At 43.7% G+C, this 24,310-nt stretch overlaps 1 protein-coding gene across 1 annotated transcript; it reads right to left on the bottom strand.

Annotated features, from left to right (window-relative positions):
• Nucleotides 1-4,934: 4,934 nt before the first annotated feature.
• UBE2QL1 (ubiquitin conjugating enzyme E2 QL1) lies at nucleotides 4,935-22,424 on the bottom strand. The gene is made up of 2 exons (XM_021546894.3): nucleotides 21,275-22,424; nucleotides 4,935-6,265 (listed from the first exon to the last, which is right to left on the bottom strand). The coding sequence occupies exons 1-2, from the start codon at nucleotides 22,061-22,063 to the stop codon at nucleotides 6,134-6,136; spliced, it is 921 nt and encodes a 306-aa protein (XP_021402569.1). The 5' UTR covers nucleotides 22,064-22,424; the 3' UTR covers nucleotides 4,935-6,133.
• Nucleotides 22,425-24,310: the final 1,886 nt, after the last annotated feature.

The raw sequence follows: 24,310 nt of genomic DNA, 5'->3' as shown, positions 1-24,310 counted from the left end.
CCAGGCAACTAGAATTGGTTCAGTTACATTTCACTGATTTGTGCCAAGAGGACCTGCAACATACTTCACATATTTCTGCTAGTGAACCACAAATAATTTAAAACACAGGAGGTCACTCAGTAAGAAAATACAAGAATATTTAACAGCAAAAGATCATAAATGCTATGTGTGGTGGCAAACACTGAGTATAAAATGCAAAGTTTTCAGAGTTTGAGCAGTTATCTCTGAATTCCCGTTTGGTGAAGCACGACTGCAATGAATATTTATTGCCACCTTATTTAGCAGCATGAACAAAAGGAACTGTTATAAATAAACAAACGCTATGACAGTTCCACTGCTGTTAGCTTGACGTTCTCGTCTGCAGTCAGTCAAACTGAAAGACAAAGCAATCAGCGAAAAGACAAAGTCAAACATCCAAATTACAGAGGTTCTATTTTAGTGTTAACTACCGTCATTGCTGATTTGTCCATGACTTGTGCAAGGAAGCTGCTGGTGAAATTTGACAGGCGTCAGCATGGCATTTGCGTGTTTCCAAATTGAAATGAAGGCTTTAATGTAAATTTACACGACTTGCTTAATGTTTCCTTAGTATATGAGTAAAACTTTGAAGGGGCTAAATTTTACAAAGCAGAGTAACGTACACCTAAGAGGATGCAATGAAGTAGTCAGCAATGTGGGACACACACACACACACATGACAGAGGAAGGCTGTCTTTTTAATGTCTTGCAATGTTCTGCTGGTGACTCTCCCTGCAGTACCTCACCTCCACCCTTTGATGTAAGGACGAAACCACCTCTACAGTTCAACTGTCCTGATAATAGCAGGTGACTCACTTCCAGCCTATTTGTGCTCAGACCTAGTTTGACAGCCACTTTATTCTTCAGAACCAGCATAACAAAACTTTAACTGTGTTGCCAACTTAGAGGAAAACCCACAGTACTTATTTAGTAACCCATCTGCTCTGCAAGCAGGAACTGGGGTCAGAGGTGTACTGAACCCCTTGATTCAATCCAAGTAAGATGCATGCTTGTGAAGTGTTTCCAAGTCTGTATTTGACAACAAGACAGGATGCACACTGTCTAGGTAAGCTCAGGGGCTTGCTGCCCCTCTCATCCCACAGCTGGCACTTTGTAGGGCAGTGCATGGTCTCAGTGCATGTGCACAACCCTCTCTGTCTCTCTTGTTCACTTGGATCAGGGCTACATCTTCCTCTCAGGAATGTACTGGGAATGCTGGAGGACATAATATCCAGAAGTTTTACTTCAGCATTGCTACTAATTGTCATCCTCTGAAATGTGTTGTCTGTAGCATACTATTTGAGTTGGTGCTTGTCCGGGAGGGAAAACATAACTGTAAAATTATATTGTGCCAGCAGGTTGGTATACTTAATTCTATTTTATCGATCATAGCAGTTTCAAAGGAACTCCTTTGCCAGAAGTTACTTCATGGAAGAGACAAACTTTTCACTCTGACTCTATGCAAATGTTTCCCCGTTATTTCAGCTAAGCTTTGGGATGCCTCTGCATGCATTACATCTGCCTACGTAACACTGACAAGTAAATCCTCAGTGTGTCTGCCAAACTCCACACCCAGGCATTCAGCTGGAAGTCAGTTATCCTCTAAAAACTTCTCCAACAAAAAAGTGTGCTCATAATCAACCACCTCACTGGAGTCGTGTAAATTACCACGCTGATCATACTGCCAGAGTTAAGATGAAGACACCTGTGGGTGCCTGAAAATCTTGAAAGAAAAAAAATTAAAAAGTGGAGAAGAAAAACCACTTACTTTAAATTAATTCTTTAAAGCCCAAAGCCAGTTAATTCTACACTATTTTTCTCTGTATAGTCAGCCTATCAAGAAAATATTTCTCTCTACTGCAAGTTCCCGTGGAATGGAAATTGCAAACACATTGGACATCACTGCTTGGCAGTTGTGACTCTCAGTGTCTTTCTAAATGATTTTTCTACAAATATATATATGTTACATGGTCATATCATATGTATTTGTCATACTAGAAAGGCTTTGTTCCAACCCTGCTGTTCACTAAAGAAGTTTTAGTTTAGGATCTTAGGCACTGCTTTCAAGAAGGATAATGAAACAAGTCTCTTTTTTTAACATAATACAGTATCATAGCACCAAAAAACCAGACCATACCTATGATCTTTCTCTGGGCTCAGGACTGAGGTTTAGGCTGGAATGAAGGAGACACGCTGTGTTTGGGACAGAAAAAAGCATAAATTCAAGAGGTCTTTGACTGCTAAGGTTTCAATTGTTGAATTTTTAGGACCAATTTCTAATGACACAGAAATACATTCCCACCTAAATCATCAATTCTGTTCCTTGTGGAAATCTTTCAGCATTTAGGTATTCAGGGGTAGCCTTCTTCCCTTATCATAAGCTTGATTTTCTTAATGCCTGTATTCATGCAAATAGCTTTCTCAGTCTCAAAGAAGATCCTCCAAAAGGATATATTCTAAAGAAGCCAGGAAGTAACTTCCCAATACAGCTTCACACCTCCCCAGATGATAGGTTCAAATTAATCATCTGTTCTGGGGACAGCAGATGGAAAATAATGTTCCTGATAAAATGGGTCTAATGAGAGCCAAAGGACCTGTGCTGACTGTTAATTTTACAAGAAATCCTAAGGAGACTTTTGATTGGATAAATGGGGAATATTGAAGTTTGCTGTTTGCAAAAGAAATCCTCCCACTTTGCTGATTTTGAAGAACTTTGACCAAGCAGATGACTGTCCAATCTGTTTTCATTTTGGCCTCCTGGAATTTAGAATCTGGGAATGACACTTGGGTTTATTTCTCAGTCACAGAAGAGACGTGATGGTCTGATTTGAGTTCCATAACAGAGCTCCAGACCCTAACATCCTTCTTCTCAGCTGCCAGAAGGACAGAACATGGAAGAAGCTCTCACTTTCTGGGATACAAGCAAAAAGGACATTATTGGATCTTAGGTACCTGGAGCAGCTCTGCAATAAGTTCCTGTAGTATGTCCTACCTAAACTGCTTTTTCTGATGTTGTGCTACTTCCTTCATTTTATACCCTTCCATTACCAGCCTTTTTATATTGTCATGTGTTTTACTTGTCCAGTTATATTTTCTCCAGACCATACTTTCTCTTTCTCTCTCTCTCTCCTTCTTCTCAGGTCTTCCTCTTTTCCTCCCCCTCATATACCTTTCCTTTCTCAATTTCTCCTTCACTTTTCTTTTAGGCTTGTCTGTAGCACAGAAAGAACTTCTCTAGTATACAGCGAGACAAAAACTATGAACTAATTTTCCTTAAAACAGATAAAATCTCTTTATAGATCTCTTAATTAACCACTCTCCTAGCCATCTCCCTCCCTCCCTTCCTGCTCAGAAGCACCAAGCTTCTGCACTCCCTGCTGTCCCCTTTTTCCTGCATGCCCCCAGCACAGGCTGCTCCTGCCATAAACCATCATCTCTTTAATAGCAGCAGGATTATTTTTGGTGCAGCAGGAACTTCATCCTGCCCTAGTTCATGCAGTGTACTTTGCCTTCTTTCCTCCTCGCACGAGTTGCTACCGCAGCTTATGATCACACGCACTCTGCTCCCCTTCTGCTACAGCTTCAAAGCACTCCAGATTTTTTGATTTGCCTCTCCTACTGCTCCAAGACACTGAGTGATGCAGAGAACCTCCTACAGCCAGAAAGTAACTGTGATTTTTAGCGATGATGTTTGCTCTAACTATTTAAAGCACACTTAAGAAGACACATAATAAGTAGGTTTGAAGGAAGTGGTAGCAATCCACCCACTATGTTCCTTTTAGCTAACCCTTTAATTAAATATTAAAGATATGGTTCTCAGGAAGATTTAAAATAACCCACTGACAGAAAAAAAGAGATAGGTTAAAAAAACCGCAGAAAATTAAATAATCCCCCCCGCCAAAGACTTACCACACCTTCATGCTGTTTTTAACATAATTTTACTGGGCTGATGAGGGAAGAGTTTTTCTGAAGGGAAATAACAAACCTTATGATTTCCAGTGCTAGATCACTCTCTATGTTCTCAGGGAGTCCTGCTAGGGATTACAAATAATTTGATGCTTAGCTAAACATATCAGCTTCCTCTTCCACAAGGGAGAGCAAAGAAAGTTTATAAAAATTGAGTAAGTGGATTACTTGAAATGTATGAAAGTGAATTACTTGAAATTCCTCACTCAAAAGACACATTCTGCTGCTGGATGCACAGAACTCATACGCATTTTGAGAGAAAAAGTACATAGATACACTTCTTATAGCCTTGTCTCCAAGTATAAAGCAGAGTGAGATAAATGGCAGCAAGATCTGGGCAGATTTGTGGTACGAAGCATTTCTTTTTGTAGTACACCACAAACGATCAGAGGAGAAAGCGAAGTGACTACTGACGGAGATCAAAAGTTCAAGAAACCAGGTTCATGTAGTGCCCATGAAACTGAGTGGCTCTGACCTGCATATTCCTTTTGGTGAAGGCTTTGATTCTTTTTCTCTCTATCTAGCTGACAAAGCTCGACAGCCTCACTGAACAGTGTTTTTGCACCAGCACTGCAAGAATATCTGCTCTGCTGCTTCTTCTCTTGTATTTGAACTCCATTGTACTCCTTTTGTTCTTCTATGCTGCATGTAGTTTTAAATCAAACTCCAGACCCCCAAGCTCTCTGTGCAATCTCCAATGTTGCTGTAATACAAACAGAAACTGGTCAACCATTTCGATTTGCTCTCGCGTCAGCCATATAATGGAAAGTGCTTCCAAACACACACTGCTTTCCCCCTCCAAATCAGTCTTACAATCAATACTGTCCTACTTTCAATTAAAATACCACCATGACAGATACATCTATATGGTGCTTAGAATCTCACAACAGAAAACCCATTACTTTGAATATGAAAGCTGGCCAAAATGATTGAATTCCTGAGGCAGCAGAAACGATACTGGTGATTTTATTCAGCACGTGTCCAATATGATTTTCCATTCGGAATCCACATTTTTTAATGCTTTTCTATACCATCCGTAACATTACCTTCAGCTTTTATGGAGTCCCTTAGAAAGTTGGTTTTTTCAATTTGTTTACCAGAAAACTTAAATTTTAATGATTAAATAATAGGACATTTATATACATCAGTGGGTTTTCTCAGATACTGGGCTCTAAGTACATACAATGTCTATTGAGTAAAAATAAAAAAGAAAAATTCCAGTCATGCAAATCATCTTACAAACCATGTTCCATTTGACTTGAAAATTTTTACTCTGTTACTGGCATATCATTTCAAAATTAAACAGATAAAATTTTAAGATTGCTTTGTCCATTTCCACTCATTTGTTTTGCTGTTTTGAAGAACTGACAGGCCACATGCTACTGCAGAAGGTACCGCCAGGGTAATCATTTTTCTGCTACCACCAACCAACCCCTTTGAGCTCTGGTGTGGACGTGTTTTAAAAAACCACCTAACCTTCAGCTAACTGCACTGGTTTATTTCTGAACAGCACATCACAATATCAGCACAGAGAGCACATTGTAACCGGTTGGGTGATTCCACTTAATAATTTTTCAACACTAGGACCTTTCAGCATTTTAATTCTGGCTTCATTTATGAATTAAAGGTCATATATAGAGCACAAATGAGGTCTAAATTTAGTCACAGCAGACCACAGTTCCACATAAAGACAAATCTTCAAGTTATGTTGACCTGCTAGGAGACAAAGATAAACAGCACAGCAAACATGTACCTGCAATGCACTGCTTCCCTATTAAATATTAACTGTTTCATTTACATTTAAATGAACTGAGCAGTAATGGATAGACTTTCCAGTACTGCTGTTTGGTGCTGCTGTCATGGAAAGAAGCTGAAGACAATGTGGGCTGTATGGGGGCAAATGACGCAATCTCAGCATCCACTCAAGTGACTTCAATGATGACCATTCTCCAGTCTTGAAATATAATCCTACACAGCATTTTTTTTCTCTCCCTCTGTAAACACATCTGTTCATAAATAACTTAGATGTCTCCTTGACATTCATGGTATGTAACTGAAGCTGAAGTAGAAAAGGATGGGTGGTGTACAGCACTGAGGAGATGTCACAGTACTTTTGTTCAGCATTTTTGTCAAGTGCAGGTTGCTAACATCAGCCATCAGAGACGGGAGGGGTGACCCACCCATATTTTTCATGGGTCTTCACCAAACTCTTAAATGTTGCTTCAGCTTCCTTTCGACTGAATGACTTTTTTGATTTGCCAGCTTTTCTGCAGATACGGCCCTGCGCCAAACACAAAAAGAAAACCTTCATTAAAGATGTGAACACGCATCTGGAAACCACAGCTTAACTTTCCAACTCATCAGAACAAGAGGCATTCATTTACAGGTTCCAGCAAGCATAGTTCCCAAACCTGAGCAGACAAATGCATTATTAGAGATGATTTAAAATGATATTCAGTGAACGGGTAAGAAGATGGAGGAAAAAAAAAGCAAATAATTAAAAAAAAACCAAAAGAAGGCATCTACAGGGCTGTTCCTTGCTGGTGAGCCCCTGTGCTGGCACGCTGCCCCTGCCTCGGGCTTGCCTCCCTCGGCGACCATCCTTCTTCCTGCAACCCACTCTTGAGAAACCAACAGCTCTGCCCTTCTAAAAGGAGCGCCTTAAACCAACTTGCTTCCATCTTAAATCGAAAGATCTAATTTGTTTATTACCCCTTCATGCCAGGTTTGATAATGAATGAAAATATACCCATTTGCATATACTGCATTTTTATTACCCTGCTATTATTATATTACCCTGAACTGCACAGCTGTATGAAAATTCAAATCTTTGTTTGGCAGTAGAGACTATTACTGAGTTATCAATATCTTACCTTATTTTTCACACTGGTCTGTGTCAATAACCAACTAACAGAGATAAAAGAAAGACTTACAGGTGCAAATTAATACCACTCTACAACAATGAATACCTTTAATAAATAAATAAATAAATACCTTTAAAGTATTTATGCCTACTGGATTTGTTACAAAATAGAAGTTTATTAAAGTCACTAGTCTAGTAATTTCAGTAATTGTCTGATAGATTGCACTGAAAGCCTTCTTAACATTGAATTGCATTTGATGAGCAGATACCACATTACAGTGTTATAATTATTAAGAACCGACTTAGTATGTTCTCATTTTTTATGTTTTTTAGCTCAAAAATCATCTTTCACTTTCCTGATTTTACTGTCAATTTGGAATTTAAACCAAAAATTGACATTTGTAATAGCATGCAACAAATACTGAGAAAATAGTGATGTATATTGAGGGAAGAAAAGGGAGGAAATGGGAAGAAAGAAAGCAAAATCTGTCCTCGGAGTATCAAATTTACTTTTACAGACTAAAATGAGTAAGATTAGTCTGCAGTGGGGACAAACAATTTCTTTCTAGAAAGCTGTCACAATATTGCAGAGGCTCTTTAGTGTTCAGCACTGCTCCTGTTACAGTAAAATTATGGACACATGAAAGAAAAAGCTGCTTCCTACTCGTGTTTAACAAATAATTTTTCAGTGCAGTTTGGGTGGTCTCTCAGAGCATACCTTAATCAAAGAGTACAAATACCCTCCAATACCCACCTCTATTTACTCACAGTCAATTTTCACCCATTTGTTTTTCCCCAAAACATCTGTTTTATCTGTCAATGCTTTTCCTCGCCTTTTTCCCTAGCTGCCATTTACAGACTAGAAATCCATTTCCTCTTGATAGACCAAAGAGCAAGACACCTTCTACATCTCCACACAAATTCACAAATTCATACGTCCCAAATAAGGATGATCTGAATGGTCCTCAATTGAGTCCCAATCATAAATTTTCTCAGAAAATGCTCATTTTTAGTTGTGACAGATGGAATAAATAAATAAAGCTGGGTAACATATTTTTAAAATCTTATTCCATAATTATAATACATAATTATATCATATATAATTATCAATAATAATTATTCTGCAGGAGTATTTTTGTTGTTATGAAATATTTTGTAATTTCTTCCTAATCTGAGCTTTTGTTGGAAGCACAATCAGAGAAACATAGGGAAAGAAAAAGAAAGTGCAACAAAAGATTAAATCAGCACAGAAAATGCTATCCTCAAAATATCACCGATTAAATACTTTTGAAAGCAAATATAAACTTACTCTGCTTCCCAATTTCTGGATTAGATCCATTTGTCATCTCCTGTATTTTGCACATTATTTCTTATCCTTTAAGGCTTTGATACTTTCTGAATTATATGCATGCACCTAGGACAGTATGATTCACATCTCACCTAGCTTTTACAAAATAATAATACTAAGTTGTACCTAGAAGTAGGACCTTTGCATTGTGAACAGCTCTTGTTTGGTTTTGACTACGCAGAGTTTTTAAAGCAGGAACATAAGAATTCTCTGGTGTTGTAATGATGTGGTAAAGATCATCATGTAAAATGTTACTGGAGCCATATCAGATGAAAGGAACACCATTTCATGAGTTTATTCTGAAACCTTTCTGTTATTAATGCAACAAATCATTAAAATCCACTTCCATTCTGGTACCATATACAGGTTGTATGTGAACTGCACCATCAAAGGCCAGCTAATTCTACCCTGCTGCAGTCCATGTATTTCTATGCTTATACAGGAACTATGGGGTGGCATGGTCAGCACTGTCTCTTATTAACCAACATCCTGTCAGCTGTTTATAATTTGGATAAAATTTAACCTCCTAGACTGAGAGTTTCCCTATTTGCTGCCTCAAGTAAACCTGGGGTAAAAAAAAAGAAGGCTGGAATTTTAGCTGACCAACTTCAGATGTTTTCAAGCCTATACTTGGGTGGTATCTACTTTCTTACTGATTTTTAGTTTTTTTGCTATTCTCAAAAAATTTTTCCCAAATTTAAGTAAAAATGTCATTTTGGATGTGATTATAGCAAAAAGTGTCAAATGTTTTACCAGGCACTGCTACCAGCCCTGACTACAGTTTATTTTCAGCCTGCTACTTAAACATGCAGTCATTTTAACTCTGGACAGGAGCCTGTGAACTGCTGCATTCTGTAAACATGGCAGTGATGGTAAATACAGTATGTACATATGTGCTGTCCACAACTGCATTTTGACCAAGCCCCAAACCACATGTGTCACTACTGCTGGGGTAAGGAATACAGATCATTTTCATGGCCAACTTTTTGATGTGTCCAGCACATCAAGGAAAGATATCAAACTGGTATCTGAACAAGATCAAAACATTCCACAAGAGGTTAAACACAACAGCAAAAACCCAAGAAAGCCTTTCATAAAGATATCGCTGTCGACTTCAGCTCTGAGAAGTCACACCAGGAGCTTATTTAAATACTTGCAATACTTTCAGACACTCGCAGAGTGCCTTTCATAAAGGGATAACTGAAAACCTAATTAAAGAGTTGGAGAGAACGTTTCAGATTTTACCATCTGCTGTGACTTCATGTACTTATCAAGATATAATTTTAACAAGCTAGAAATATATGAAAGGTGAAAGCAATGCCACAGCACCCAACTGGTTTTATGCAGCCGTGCTGAAGCGCAGGGGACCGTGTGCTGCCTCAGCCTCCTCCCTCGCTCGTGCTCCTGCTGCGGCCAGCCTGTGAGGCACAGCGAGCAATCGCACACCACTCATCCAGGCTTTGCCCAAACTAACGTGCCTGCACAAGCAGCTGATAACATCAAGTCTAAAACCCTGATAATGGCGGGCAGAAAGACCTCCTGGAACACGATCTGCTGTGGGCAGCCTTCTCAGGACCCTGGCCGTACCAAGGGACCAACCACTCCCTCCTGCCATATTCAGCAAATGACCCAAGGTGAATCACACGTACGATTTGTCCCCCTGTCCTGGTTCCAGTTGTAATAGTTCATTTTCTTTCTAGTAGAAGTGGTGGCTTGAATTCAGCATGAGAATGATATTGACAACACCCCTATGTTTGATGCTGAGCAATGCAAGGATTTTTCACTTGTGCTCTACCAGTGCGCAGGCACACGAGAAGCCAAGAGGGAATATGGCCAGGACAGCTGAGCTGAAGTGGCCAAAGGGATGTTCCACATCACAGAACATCATGCCCAGTCTATTAACTAGGGAGAGTTGGCTGGGAGGGGCCAGTCACTGCTTGGGGATGGGGCTGGGCATCTGTCAGTGGATGGTGAGTATTGTGCATCACTTGGTTTTCTTGGTTTTTTTTTTTTTTTTTGTTTTGTTTTGTTTTTGTTTCTCTGCCTTTAATTACAAATGGGGATTTTGTTATTATTAGTAGTATTCTATTTTACTTAGTTTCAATTATCAAACTCCTTATCTCAACCCAAAAGTTTTTACTCTTTTTTTCTGATTCTCCTCCCCAGCCAGCCAGGGGATGAGGTGAGGGAGTGACTGTGTATTATTTGGTTGGCAGCTGAGGTTAAAACATGACACACCTATGGACCTCTGTGGTCAAATCTGGCAGCTTCTCTACTTCCAAGTGATGCCACAGTAGTCTCTGTGAACACATCTCCCCTTCATAATGCTCTGTGACACTGAAGCTTATCCTCAAAAATATCCAACTCAACAACTACTAGCTCTTTAATATCTGTCAGTACCACTGTCAGCAATGTGCCATGTCAATTCTTTCACAGCATCACCAGATCACAAAGTAGTCCAAAGACAGAGTCCTGTACAGAAACCAAATATAAAGCCTGAAACTCTTGAGCCCACTATGACCCACAGCTGGCCTATGGTGTCATGAAAATCAGGCTTGCCATTTCTTCTGGTCCTTCCTGAGTCAGTACAGCCTCAAGAGGATTTCTCTGAGCAAATGGAGTTCCCTCTCTCGTCAAATAAATGATAGTGGCTCCCAGATCCAAACCAAATGACTTTAAGACAGTACCAGGTATGCTTCTGTGTGTGTCCTGTTGGCACTCCCTAGAAGACAGGACTATGTTACAGAGGTCAACCTTCCACATGATCATACAATCACCAAAAGTATGGCTGGAAGGGACCTGTGGTGGTCTCCAAGTCCAGCTTAGACACTTGGAGATGAACTGCCAACACAGGTCACTGTGGCCCTGCACAGCCAGGTCCTGAACCCTTCAAGGTTGTGCTCAGTCCACTCCTGATGCTACTCCCTGCTTTATTAGGTCCCAAATTTTCAGAGATTTAATGTACACAGCCATGAGCCCTTACAGGGCTGATGTTATTGTGGAAACAATGTAAGCTCCCGTGCTGTAGATCTCTGAGGTGTCACAGCAAAACTTCAGTCACATCCAGGTGTTTTACCTGGACCAGCTATCAGAAAGCTGTGTAAATTTCCAGTAGTGCACAGTTAAGAGACTCAGAAGCAGGCAAACCTTTGTGTTAGCACAGCTCTGCAATCTCCTCAGCCCTGTGTACTTTCATTCGTCCTGGCAATGCAAATAACTCCAGGCTGGTCTCCCAAGGGCAAATCGCACAAGCCTCCTGCACATGGGGCTAACCTTGGCCCATCATGTAAGCCAGCATAAGGACACATGGATGGCTGCAGTTTCCTATTCTGCTTCCACCTCTTAACAGATCTCTACAGCAGGTTCTGCTGACCCAACCCTACGTAAATGTCAAGAGATGGAAAACAAGCAGAGAGAGAGAAGCACACAAAAGACTGCAGAGAGTCACTATGCCAGACACAGCATGTATGGCGATCCCTCCATGGACAGGAAGATGATCCACAACAATATGCCAATTTTCCAAGTCTGTTGTGCCAGGTTTCTCCATGTATGACACAAAATCCATGGATTTCCTAAACATAGAAGCATGCTACGAGTTTCTGGTATGTAACATGTTCCGTAATGTGCCAGTGACTAACAGCTTTGGGCCACAACTATTCTATGCAAACATACTCACACATTTTCTGATAAGGAACAGAGGCACTCGGTGCTTAAGCCTGAACCAGCCTTATCCTAGAATATTTAAACAAGCTTTCAGAGGAAAATATTTCCACTGGCTTTAGAGACACATTCAAAAGCAGAGCGATGCTGAAGTGAGTACTGTCATGCTCTCAGTGCAGTGATTGCAATGTGTCACAACATCTCTGTTAGAGCGCAATATACACAGTCTCTCCCCCCAATTACACGGTTTATAATTTTTTCCTTCAGTTAAGGCACAGTTAATCATGTCTCAAAAACTGCACACAATTTATATTGCACTGTATATGATTATTAGCTATAGCTAAAATAAAGTGGTTTAGAAAGTGATACAGACAAATACTCATAATGCTGCTGCATAAGTGAATTAAAACAAGGAGGTTTTCCTGCAAATGTGTAACTTCCAAAGCAGTACTTCCATGCCTTTTTTGGTCTCCTTTTTAAGAATTATCCATAAGAGAAGGAAAACACAGCAAGTTCTGGCTTTAAAGCATCCTATAAATTGTGTCTTCTGGGAGCATAACTGTTCTTTGTCCAGGAAAAAGAAATCTGAGTTGCAGCTGAGTAATTATTCATGCTCATTTGTCTGTGCCAGTAGCCTGGTGCCAGTAGCTCTTAATCGATACAAACGCTTACAGCCCCAATCTCTGTCTGACAGCTACAGAGCACTCCCTTGCTCTCCCTTGCCTTTCCCTAAGTCAGCACCGAGCTGGCAGTGTGATTTCAGCATAGATGAGGGTTAAGAAACTCCCTCCCTGCATTTTATGGGTGGGACAAACTTGTGCTGGCAAAAGAATATAAGAAAATTTGGGTGGCTGGCTACATTATTGGTGACTCAAGCATCTCCAGGGCTGAAGGTATGACAACATTGTGGGCTTCTGTCAAAAGAGACAGTCCTTGTTCCCTGCCATCAGAAGAGCACTTACTAGTCTAGGTGACAGGGGGATGTTTTCTCTGCTATGTATTCTCAGACATTTGCTGAGCTCCCTGGAGTACCCCTCTGTGAAATCAGGCACTAGCAGAGTTCCTGAGGGCCAGTCCAGGTGAGAAGGCTGGGAACATGACAGCAGCTCTGCATAAGCCCACAGGTCCTCCACATCAGGAACCTGAAGCTACTCAAGTCAAACATAGTCATGGGTATGAACCCAAATGGGTGTCAACCAAAGCAAAGCCAAACCAACCATCCTTTGTGACAGACTGTAAAGACAAAGGCACCACAACAATGCCTATCTTCACATTCCCCTAAATTTTACAATGCTAAAACGGAAAAACAAGAACAAAACAGTAGTAAAAAGCAGGCTGCCTCTGGGAACATCTAATCGAGTTAAACCCAAACTTACAAGATCAGAGTCACAAGTGCTTTTCTACTGCTATTTATATGAATGTGCCAATCTCTTGACTGCAGCATGTTTCATACTGATGCACATGGACATCTACTCATTGAGCCCTCTGAGTGCTTCAAGCACATATCCTCAAATAACCTTTGGGTCATTTATAAATTTGTCTGTACTTTACATGTGGGAAAGAGGAATATAGTGACGTTATATGACTTGACCATGACTGCACCTGAAGTCAGTGGCAAAACCTGGAAGCTAAACTCAGATCACCTTTTCTCAGGCCAAGTGCTCCAACCTCCTCCTGCAAATAATTATAGAACACTTTGTGCCAGGTATATTTTAATGGAAACAATACTGTCAACTTTACAAAAAAAATCTAATATTTTTATAAATTCATAGAAAACTTGAAAAACTAATTTCAGTTTCTTATCTTTTGCAATGCTTTGGTTTTTTCATGGACATTATTATGGAAATGACTCCTTACTGCAGCTGGGGGCTTGTTATCATTTGTAGCACAAGCCTAGAAACAGGAGAAATACCAAGTCATTCCACAGCTAATAAAGCCTGACTATGACAAGCATCTGAGCTCCGGGCCATTTCATAACACAGGCTTATGTCTTCCTTCCTCAGGTTTATTTTCACTCATCTTTGAATGCAGGTTTGGGATTATAACTGACTTGTAACTCTATCAAGGAGTCACTGCAGAAGTTCCATGGGTTTTGGAGAGTCTGTGCAAAGGATTAAATCAATGAGGATCATCGATTTAAACAAAGAAAACGCACAAGATCGTGAAGCAGATAAAAAGACATTTTCCAAGGACAGACTGCACGTGCATGAGCCAGGCACGCATCTGCCATGCATGGCTGGGGACAGACATACCTGATGTATCCTTCCTCAGCATGACTTTTAATGGGAATGGGGCGAATCAGACTGGAACCTTGACCCTGTTTCATGAGGAATCACCTGAACATCTGAAGTGTGGTGCCCACTTACCTGTTCTGTGCACAGTGCTAAAGACTACAAATTCACTTTCATCAAAGCACACCTACGCTTCTCCCTAGCTCAGGTGCTTTCCATTCCCAGTGCAGTGCTCATTTCACCGTGAGCCAGGTTAGGTAACAGTATCACATCCTTCCTGTAAAGCTTGTCCTGAGACTCCCAGGATCTACTCAAGTTACTGCAGTTTCCAGATGGAGTTAAAGGCCAACAATGTGTAATGCTCAGCAGCATCCAGAAATGATCTGTGGAGTACAACACAGACCAGACCTTGCACTTTCAAAAAATACAGTGACATCCAAGAGACACCTGCTATTCCATTTACAAGTGCGACAACTGGATCCTGTGCACCTTACAGATAAGACACATTTTGAGCCATTCAGCCAGCATACCTACCACAGCATCTGAGGTTCTCCCAGTTTAAATGCAGAGGAATTGCACCCAGCAATCCTCCCACCACCCATCTCCCTTTGCACTGAATGTCAGCATTACCTTTTTTGGCATTTACAAGAGAAAACTGGAAACTGCATGTGAAGGACTGAATACGTCAAAGAAAAAAAAAGCCCTTCACTGACTCTCACCAGCCCAAAGGAGCTGAGATGGCAAAAAAAACCACAGTAAATATAATGTTACTTAACCACCGTCCCACTTTGTGAGAGCAGATGCCCACAGGGGGACATGCCACAGATCATGCCTGGTAATCAGACTCCCAGGCTATGAGGAGCTGAATTACTGTGGAGTTACAAATCTTCAATCTGGAAGTATCTGGTCATGCATGGAAATCCCTGGGCATTGTGTGGATGCTAGGAAAGCTGCATATTTTCAAGGCTAGCCTGTAAAAGGAAGAGTAAATCTTCCTCACAATAGAAAGGGGATATTTAGGTTACTCCTTCAGGATATCACCCTTTGTGACTAGGCTTTCCGCATTTGAAAAAATACAATTTTCAATGAATTATATGACAGAGCACCCCAATGCTACATGGTTCTCTGCCTGAACACTCACACTGAAGAAAATGAACAGTTCTTATATAATTCAGGGAAGAAGAATCTTGCTCTTTTCAGCAAATTCAATTTTCTCACAAAATCCAAAGCCACAATTCTTTCAAATTTTTATTCAGGAGATCAGCTAAGTATTGCCAGTAAGAATAAAAGCATGTTTTAAAATTAGTATTTGGCTTAATTTAGGGATTTCATTTATTTGATAACTATTTTAACAGTAATAGGGATAGTTGAAAGTATTTTAAAATTTTCATTTTTATGCATTGAAGGAGAAAAATGGAGATTATGTTCCCTCTGCTTTTTAAAAGAATTAAACCAACCTCCTATTTCAATGAGTTGGAATCCCTGTGTCTTCATTCGTCTCAGTGGAATATTTGCATAATAATAGTGGACGGTCAGAACACCAATATATCAGAGTACACATGAACAATTATTTTTTCCAGCCTGTCTAGCAGGCCCAGCATCTCAATACATATGCTCCCACTTAAACTTCAGCTTCCAGTCCTATGTTTCTCAAATGAAATGAGAGACATCTTAGAAAAGGCCAATAGATCTAATTTTCCTCTGTAGACAAACAATATTCTGCTATCTCTTTGGCCCAGCATTTATACCTTTTCATGGGAAACAAGTCCCCTAACACAATCTTGGTCTCCTCTGTCATCCTTGTATATGAGTCAATGTTTTTCACCCATGGACCTAAAGCAACATTTTCCCTCTTGAGGATAACCATCACCACTTTCTCTGGCAATTAATCAAAAGCAAAAAGTAAAACAATTCAGTTTTTTAAGGTCCTAATAGGACACAATGGCTTCAAATAATTCAGAAACCACTGTGCTCTCTGTACATTTCTGCAGCTTTTGAGATTAGCTGATTTATTCATAGCTACACTCCTCAAACCCAGCATCTGGAGTATGAAAACCCATGGATCTGCAATTAATTTCTGCTATACATATTTGAAAGACCTGGAGTCTGCTGACCTCCTGGACACCGTGCAAGTCCCATCTGCTATCTGCTCACTCACACTTTTGTTTGGAAGGTTGAAGAGGGAGTAATTTAGACTATGATTAACAGCTACCTTCTATAGCTGTTTGCTATAAAACTAGCCCATTTCTGCTGTTTGAATCTGGTAAAGCTCAGCTGGGATATTTGAATCTTTAAAATGGAGAGATAAATCCATTAAATAGTCGTACAAGGCACAAAACATTTGAAGTAAACAAAAAGGGTTCCACTGAGGTATTTCTAATTTTACAATGTTACAAAGGGATCAAAGACACCAACAACTTTTATTTGAATTCAGGAACTTTTCTGATACAAAAATAAAGCTTAATAATAAAGTATCTTTTGATTTTTATTTAAATCATTATATAGAAGCCCACAACAGCAACAATACTCAGAATTAGGGGTACCCTGTTCCTATTGTAATATGTCCTGGCAAAATTTCAATGTTTCTTGTATTCCCTGCAAGAATACTTGAAAAATGCTCCTCCTATTCACTTAAAGAACAAGGGAGTACTTCCCTCAAAACGAGGACCTTTTTTCGTGACAATCTGCAGAGCTGACAGTTACCTGACAGCTGCTTTGCCTGGCAGTCCGGTCCCCAGCCTCCATGGACAGAACAAGGGACTTGTGAAAAAGAGGACAAGGCATCTACTGGTCAGCACTACTGCAAGCTTTCATCTGAATTCCCCAAGGCATCAGATGCAGCTCTGTTTTTTGTTCTCAAAAAAAGAAAAAAACAAAACCTTGATGCATTACTTGGACACTGGTGTGTATAGCTTTGTCCTCTTTTAAACATCCATCAAACTATTCTGTCCAGTGAGAAACAACATACTTATTAGAAGACACAAAAATCTCTCTTAGTTTTGGACAAAGTCCACCCCTTTTCCTTTGGGACCACATCATCTACCATGTTTTCAAAGGAGAGAGACTACTCCTCCCTGAAACGTGGGCATTGGTCTCATCTGTGTGCACTGTCGCTCAAGGAGAGCCATGATGAACTTCCTGCTGTGACACCCCTCTCCTACAACCAGTACTATTCCTCCTTCCTTCTTTCCTTCAATAATTGATATTATTATGACAATGACACCATTATCTGGAAGTGGAAAGCAACCGACTATTTTTTAAACCTCTCTCTGAAATGATCAATAAATCATTTTAAAGGGCTAAGAAGGAGTAATGCTCGATGGACCACCTCAGTGGCCTGGACAGACACAGAGATAGGCAAGGGAAGCTCTGCCTAGACAGACATGTCAAACAGTTGCCTCCACAACCATAAACAACTGGTATTTAAATTATTTCATTAGCATCACCCCACCTCCCTGGCTGGCAACCCAGCTCTGCGGTGGCTCACAGCAAGTGTTTCGCTGGTTCAGCAGGGTCAAGCTCTTGCCTGTGATGACAGGAGCCAGCGAGCAGCTGACTGTGCAGGAAGCAAGTACAAAGTCATCCCTTTAAAAGCAAGGCTACAGTTGAGTTAAGGACAACACCAAGTTTTTTAAAATAGGATTCTGATCCCAGACAGATAAACAGTCTTTGGCCTTTGATGTACTGAGAATTCCCCTCAAGATACTGACTAGAGTTGTGTGAATAATTGATTTTCTCAGCTGAATAGCTGAAGCAACCAACCAAACAAACCCCAACTTGTTTGTCAATTAACATTTTTTCCTTGAAAACTGTGGGGGGAAAAAAGTTAAATTTGGGGCTGTTGAATTGTTATATTAAAACAAAAGCAATCCCTCTTCCATTCTGAACACTTTTATTTACAGACAAAAAAAACCCCTAAAAATACAATGCTAGATTCATGATGAGAAGCTAGAGTGTGAATCCCATAAGGTAGGGCACCTCTCAAGCAAGGTCACCTGAGGCATATCATTCTTGCTTGGTGAAATCTAGAGAAACAGCAGCACTGCTTTAAAATCCAAACCCTGGGAGGTGTGCTCAGGTCTGGGAACTTGGACACAGATTTTGCCACTTACAAGTGCAATGCTGAAAAGTAACAGAAAAGTGCTAACTCTTAATTTCTCTGTTGCATATTTAAGTCTCTGTACAGACACAACTCCTGAGTGACATCCCATGAGATGTCAGAATGACTTACCTCAATTTCTATTCTATTCTTCTAAATGGTCTGTGAAATCCATGAAAAAACTTTTGAGTTTGTCAAGAATCTTAACTGAGAATGTATTTTCAATGTTAATTTTATCTGCTTTTGGATCATTTTGTCAAAAAAGAGAAGGTCATACATGCTCACAGCTACTACAAGCTCTACCAGGAGACCAAGAAGTGATGTTTCTCTTTGAAGAACCAGCAGAAAATGACAGTGTCACAGCTAGCTCAGCAAAATGGGACTGATGAGAAACATCCAACGAAATGAGCCACCTTGGTTTGATCCCCTGAGCTGACCCAAGGAGGAAGGTGTGCCAGCAGAATGCTCAGCCCTGCCCAGTCACCCTGGCACCCGTGCCAGCCAGGTGCACTCTTGGATGCGTCACAGGTTGGAGTATTCAAGGTGATTTCATGCTAAATCACTGCTGGGAACCAGTGAATCACTGCTGGGAACCAGTGACATTTCTCTGGAAGGTCCCTTTGACTCACTGGTGGCAGCAGTGCCCCATCTCCTCCTGAGACTGATGGCTGCTGCCATTTGCTCAGGCAGACTCATTCTGAGGCGATGGAGAATGGCCCTCACCCTTCCAGCCTTGCTGATGAACTGCATCTTGAATATTTCCTGCTGTTGCAGGTTGCAGGCTGCTTACAGAAATTACACAATTAACCTGGTGACAGCCATGGCTATTTGCTCAGGATGGCTCCTTGCAGGCAGCAGGACTGCCCACGGCACGGCAGGAGTCACCCAAACTGGGCCACACAGCGCTGGGGAATGCAGCACCGCAGCCCTTGATGCTCCATCGGCTCCGTTTTTATTTTTAAAAATGAACTGGTCTAAAGTGGATCACCTGTAATATGAAACAGGGATAGGGGAGCACCAGTTGTATTTTGAGCCCTATTATGCAATGGAGTGGGGATTACATAACGAAGGGAGTGCAATTACAGAAACGTGGCTCCCATGACACAGAGCCCAGCTACGGTGACAGGCCGGCAAACCCATCACAGGCAAGATCTCTCTAACCCAGAAAATAAATGTATTGACCGTACTGCCTAATAGCCCTTCCACTTGGATTGAACAATCTGAGAGGTTGACACGTGCCATGCTATATCACTTTAACTACTAAGTTACTGTTGGCAGTTTATTTCTGACTTTTTGTCATAATTGACTTTGCAAACTTCTGGAAGAATGTTATTGAACCTCTTGCTTTTTAAATGTGTTTATTAATTATGCACACATAAACACCCTCTGATAATCAAAAATTGCTACTACTCTCTGGAAATCTCGTAAGTGGTTTAGGGAAGAAAATTGTCAGATTATATAGGTGAGAATTTATTACTAATAAAACAATTCAGTGCTTCTCTTCACTGAGCCATTTTATGATCCCAGTAAATACTCACTGAACCCCTGTAACTGTCAACACTGCACAAAGAGGCTTAATTGTTACAAAATGAGAGAATTTAGAATTGTCCTTCTAAATTTTTGTAACAAATAAAAAGAACTATGACCTCTCTAAAAAGTGACAGGTTAACAGTGTAATGTAGTAAGAGCAGCTAAAAAACTTCAATGTATCTCAGCCTCTGTGTTAATTAAAACTTTCTTTTTTTTCTTGGTAAATGTTTTTTATATCCCAAGGTGACCTAGGAAACTTGACCTCTGGAATTGAAGTGCAGAGAAAAATACAATCTGATTTTAAAAGAAGGGGCAGTAGGCCCAAATCAAATAGGTTAAAGGGAGGACAAGCCACTTACAAAAGAGCCTGTTGAAAAATCAAAATTAATTTCAGTCTTAAGAATAAACAAGCCTTTACTTCTGCTCAGGCAAGCAATTCCATAGAAGTAACAGGAGTAACCTAATTTTCAAGCAAATAAATAGTAGGTTATTATTTACTTTTTCCCCACCTTCTTGCCAAGATAGAAATTTAAGAAGTTACTCAGTATAATTTACCGACAGACACGGAGCTGTGCATGTCCCCCGAGTTCAAGGGCATTCACGAACAGGAAAACCACCCTGTCACAGCCCAAGTGCCCTATCACTGCCCACTATAATACAACGGGTAAAAAGAGCTACTGGCTACCAGCACTATTTGCCCATTTATTAAAAACGGTTTATTTTCTACGGATATTCTGCAGCCGAAAAAGGGAAAAAAACCCAAAAAACAGTGTAAAATGCACCGATTCAGGTCAGACGAGATCCTCCTGCCGGGAGAACCGATCACCTCCTTTGAACAGGAGAGTTGGCAGGAACCGTCTGGCTGTTGCAGCTGCAGTACCTCGCCCAAATTACTTGTTCCTTTCGGGCCGGACGATTCGAAGTACAACCTGTACAAGTTTGCCAGCAGCTCGGGCAGCGACTGCCGGCGTGCCCCCGCGGGACACCTGAGCGCAGTGTGCCAGCCCCAAAGCCGGCTCGGCCCCCGTCCCCGGAGGGATGCTATGCGGGACAGCGCAGACAAAGACCTGCGGGCAGCGGCTCCAGCGTCGCGCCCTCCGCCAGCGGCAGCACTGCACGCAAGGGACCACCGAGTATGGCCGACTGCTTGGTGAAGGGCAGGAGGCACCAACCCCAAACCCCACTGGAGCCCGGAGAGCCCCCTTTTGCTGTGGGGCGAAGGAGGTGCCCATCAGGAGTAACGAGCACGGTATCTTGGTGTGCCACAGGCGGCAGAGCCAAGCACAGGGACAAAAGCTGGGCGGGAGGACACGATGGATGCACGTGCTCCCCGTCCCTCTAAGCTGCACCGCTGCCGCACCTACCGGAGAAGGGACCCCGGAGCCAAACTCGTGTGTCCCTGCCTCCGCCTCGCCGGTGACACCCGGTACTCGGGAAGGACCGGGCCTGGGGACGGACAGCCACGGGCTGGCCGCCTCTGGGGTTCCCACCCGAACACCGCTCAGAGCCGCATCCCGAGCGATGGGTGCGTGCGCTCCTCCCCGCGCAGGGAGCCCTACCTGCCCCTTGACCAGGCTGGCGGCGAACTGCCTCATGACGGCCTCCACGGTGTAGGCGCTGGACCAGCCGCGGGGGGTGAGCAACTCCATGCAGATGGCCCCGCCATCCAGGACGTAGCCGTTCTCCAGGCGGGGGCTAAGCACCCTCATGAAGGGCGGCGAGAAGGGGAAGTTGTCGGGGAAGGTGAGGTTGAGCAGGATGTACTCCGTGTTGGTCTCCTTCATGTCCTGCCACAGCACCGAGTCCTTGTCCACCTGGTGCAGCTTCACGTTCCAGTCGAAGAGGCTCTCGTCCACCAGCTCCACCGAGATGAAGCGGTCGCTGAGCCGCGCGATGTCCTGCAGCTCCTTCATCAGCCGCCGGGTCCGCACCTGCGTGCAGTGCTGCTGCCGGCCCGCGGGCACCAGCGCCGCCGGCCCCGACCCGCACCCCGGGCCGGAGCCGGCGCCGGGCCGCTGCGCCGCCTCCTTGCCGGCGCCGGGCTCCTTGCCCACCTCCCGCGGCTTCTCCCGGCCGACTCCCGAGCGCGCCTGCTGCGGGGGCTGCTTGGCCGGCTCCGGCGCCTTCTTGTTCTTGTGGCCCCCGGGGCTGCCCTCGCTGCTGCTGCTGCTGCAGCCGCCGCCGGGGGGGCCCTGCGGGTGCGGCTTGTTGCTGCTGTTCTTCTGGTTGCCTCTGCCGCGGAGCGAGGAGCCCTGCTGGCTGCTGCTGCGGTGGTGGTGGTGCTTGGGGTCCTCCGTGTCCCGGCTGTGCAGCCGGATCAGCCCGATTTTCCGCAGCAGAGTGGCCATGTTGTGCGCGGCTCTGCGATGCCTCCCGCCTCTGAGCACCGGTGCGGCTCTGGTGTGGTTATTATCAATCTATAGCCCGGCTCGGCGGTTGTGCTGTTGGCGGGCGGGCGGCGAAGCGCCTCTCTGCCGGTCCGGGCGCGGAGAAGCGGCGGCGGCGGTGCCGCCGCGGTGCCGGAGGATGTACGGCCGCCGCTCAAACGCCTCCCCTGCCTAGAGCTGCGGCGGGCAGCATTGCCGCAGCGGGGCTGCTCCCGCGGACATCACGGCCCCGCCGCCGTGGCCATGATCCCGTGAAAAGGAAGGCGGAGAAGGGTGGTGTCGCGGGAGAAAGGTAGGAAGGCAAAAAAAAAAAAAAAAAAAAAAAAAAAAAAAAAATCCCCCAGCCTCCCGCACGGGAGAGCCCCCTCCCTCCCCCCGCACAGCGGCGGCGAAACCGCCTGCGCTGCAGATGGCTTCCCCGGCACCTTCGGATCGCGCTCGGCCGAGCCAATCCCCGGCGGCTCCCGGCGGGCCGGGCCCCGCGCCGCTCCGGGCGCCTCCCCCCGAGGCGGGAGGGGGGTCGGAGCCCGCCCGCGCAGCCCGCGCTGCGCCCGCGGCGCGCTCGGCCCTTTGTTCGGGGAGAGGGGCCGCCCGCCCGGGCAGCGCCGCCACAGCCCCGCCGCGCCCCCCGCGCGCCCGGCGGCACCGCCGCTGCGGGGCTCGGCGGGCGGCGCAGCACTGTCCCGCTCCGCCCCGCGCTGCGGCAGCGGCCCCGCCGGCCGGGCGGGCCGGGGGCGGTGACGGCGGGGAGGGGCGCCGGGACGGACCCGCGGTGCGTGGGCAGGTGTTGCACACTTACGTGTGTGTGTGCGCGAGTGTCGGCGCCCACACGGCCGGGAAAGGACACCGCGGCAGCTCCGCGCACGTGTGCGCACACGGACAGAGCCCGCACCTAACGCAGCGCTGTGGTCATGTGTAAGGACACGATGGCCTCTAAGTGCGTGTGCGTAGTTACACCTACCAGCCTAAACATGTATAATCACATACGTAATATCTATAGAAATCGATATCTAAACGGTTAAAATAGTTATAAGTGCATAACGTGTATATATCTGTGTGTGTGTGTGTGTGCGCATGCATTTTGGTGTTCGTTGTATTGGGACCATCTTGCTTTCTTCAGTACAGCAAATACGCATATCCCATCCCTGCCCTCTAGACCAAGTATGTCTGTCCTCCTGGGACTCTGTAGTACAGGAAGGATCAGCTGATTCCCAAAATCTCTGTTCCCATAATCTTCTTTACCTTCAGAGACTGGAAAAAGAAAAAAAAATTACAAGAAATGCTTTGAATTGAGGAATAGTGAAGGCAGGGCCCAAAGTAATTACATCTGTTGTATGGAGGATGTAAAGCAACAGCAGCATTATATTCCATAACACATTTCCCATTGGTGGATCTGGAGGTGGATCTCCTCTTGGTCCCTGAAGACTCCTTAGAGCAATGTGGGTGAAGGCTGAAATGTCAAAGATTATTCTGTTCATCCAATATTCATCTTCTACCTACATTTGCCTGAGCAGTTGAAGAACCTCCAGCTTATAGGTTATTAGAAACTGTGCTCAAGCTTTCCCTTAGTGGCTTTCTGATGTGGCAGAAATGCCACTCTCCTGAACTATTGATGGTCCATCCATGGAGCTGGGAAATTTCTGAAATGCAGACAAACTGCACCCGGACATCTCGTGGTGTGTGACACTTTCAGAAAACAGAGTAATCTGTGCTTCATCAGAAAGTGATTCCAGCAGGATTTGCAGGGGAAGAAGCTAAGGCAGACATGGAAAATTCTTATCAGCATATGGAGCAGGGCACTGAGAAACCTGATGGGACAGCTCTGTTCCTGCTCTGGTGCAAAAACTGGCAATCACAGAATCTTCACCTGCAGCTTCAGTCCCCATGGGCAGTCAGGTGAAACAAGTGGTCACCTCTGGATGAATACCTAGGGTAAGGCAGGTTGGTGTGGCACAGATGCAGAACTGAACCACATTGCCAACCAGCAGCATGAGCCTTTTTGTTGGCTACATTTATGTTTTAAACTGAAAGGTCTCTGTATGGTGTTCCTGTGGCAGGTGGCAGCAGGAGCTGTGATCATTAATTTAACATTATGGAAGTTATTTACCTGTCCCACATAACTGAGGTATCTGCCTAGTGGTGAAGCCAAAAGAAAAGAGCAAGGTCTCTGCAAAGGTGGGCCAGAGTCAAGCATCCCCTCTGTGGTCT

This window comes from Lonchura striata, chromosome 1 (genome assembly GCF_046129695.1).
Source record: "Lonchura striata isolate bLonStr1 chromosome 1, bLonStr1.mat, whole genome shotgun sequence".
In the NCBI taxonomy this organism is placed as follows: domain Eukaryota; kingdom Metazoa; phylum Chordata; class Aves; order Passeriformes; family Estrildidae; genus Lonchura; species Lonchura striata.
The sequence above is the reverse complement of the archived record's forward strand: the minus strand, read 5'-3'. Positions and strand labels throughout refer to the sequence as shown.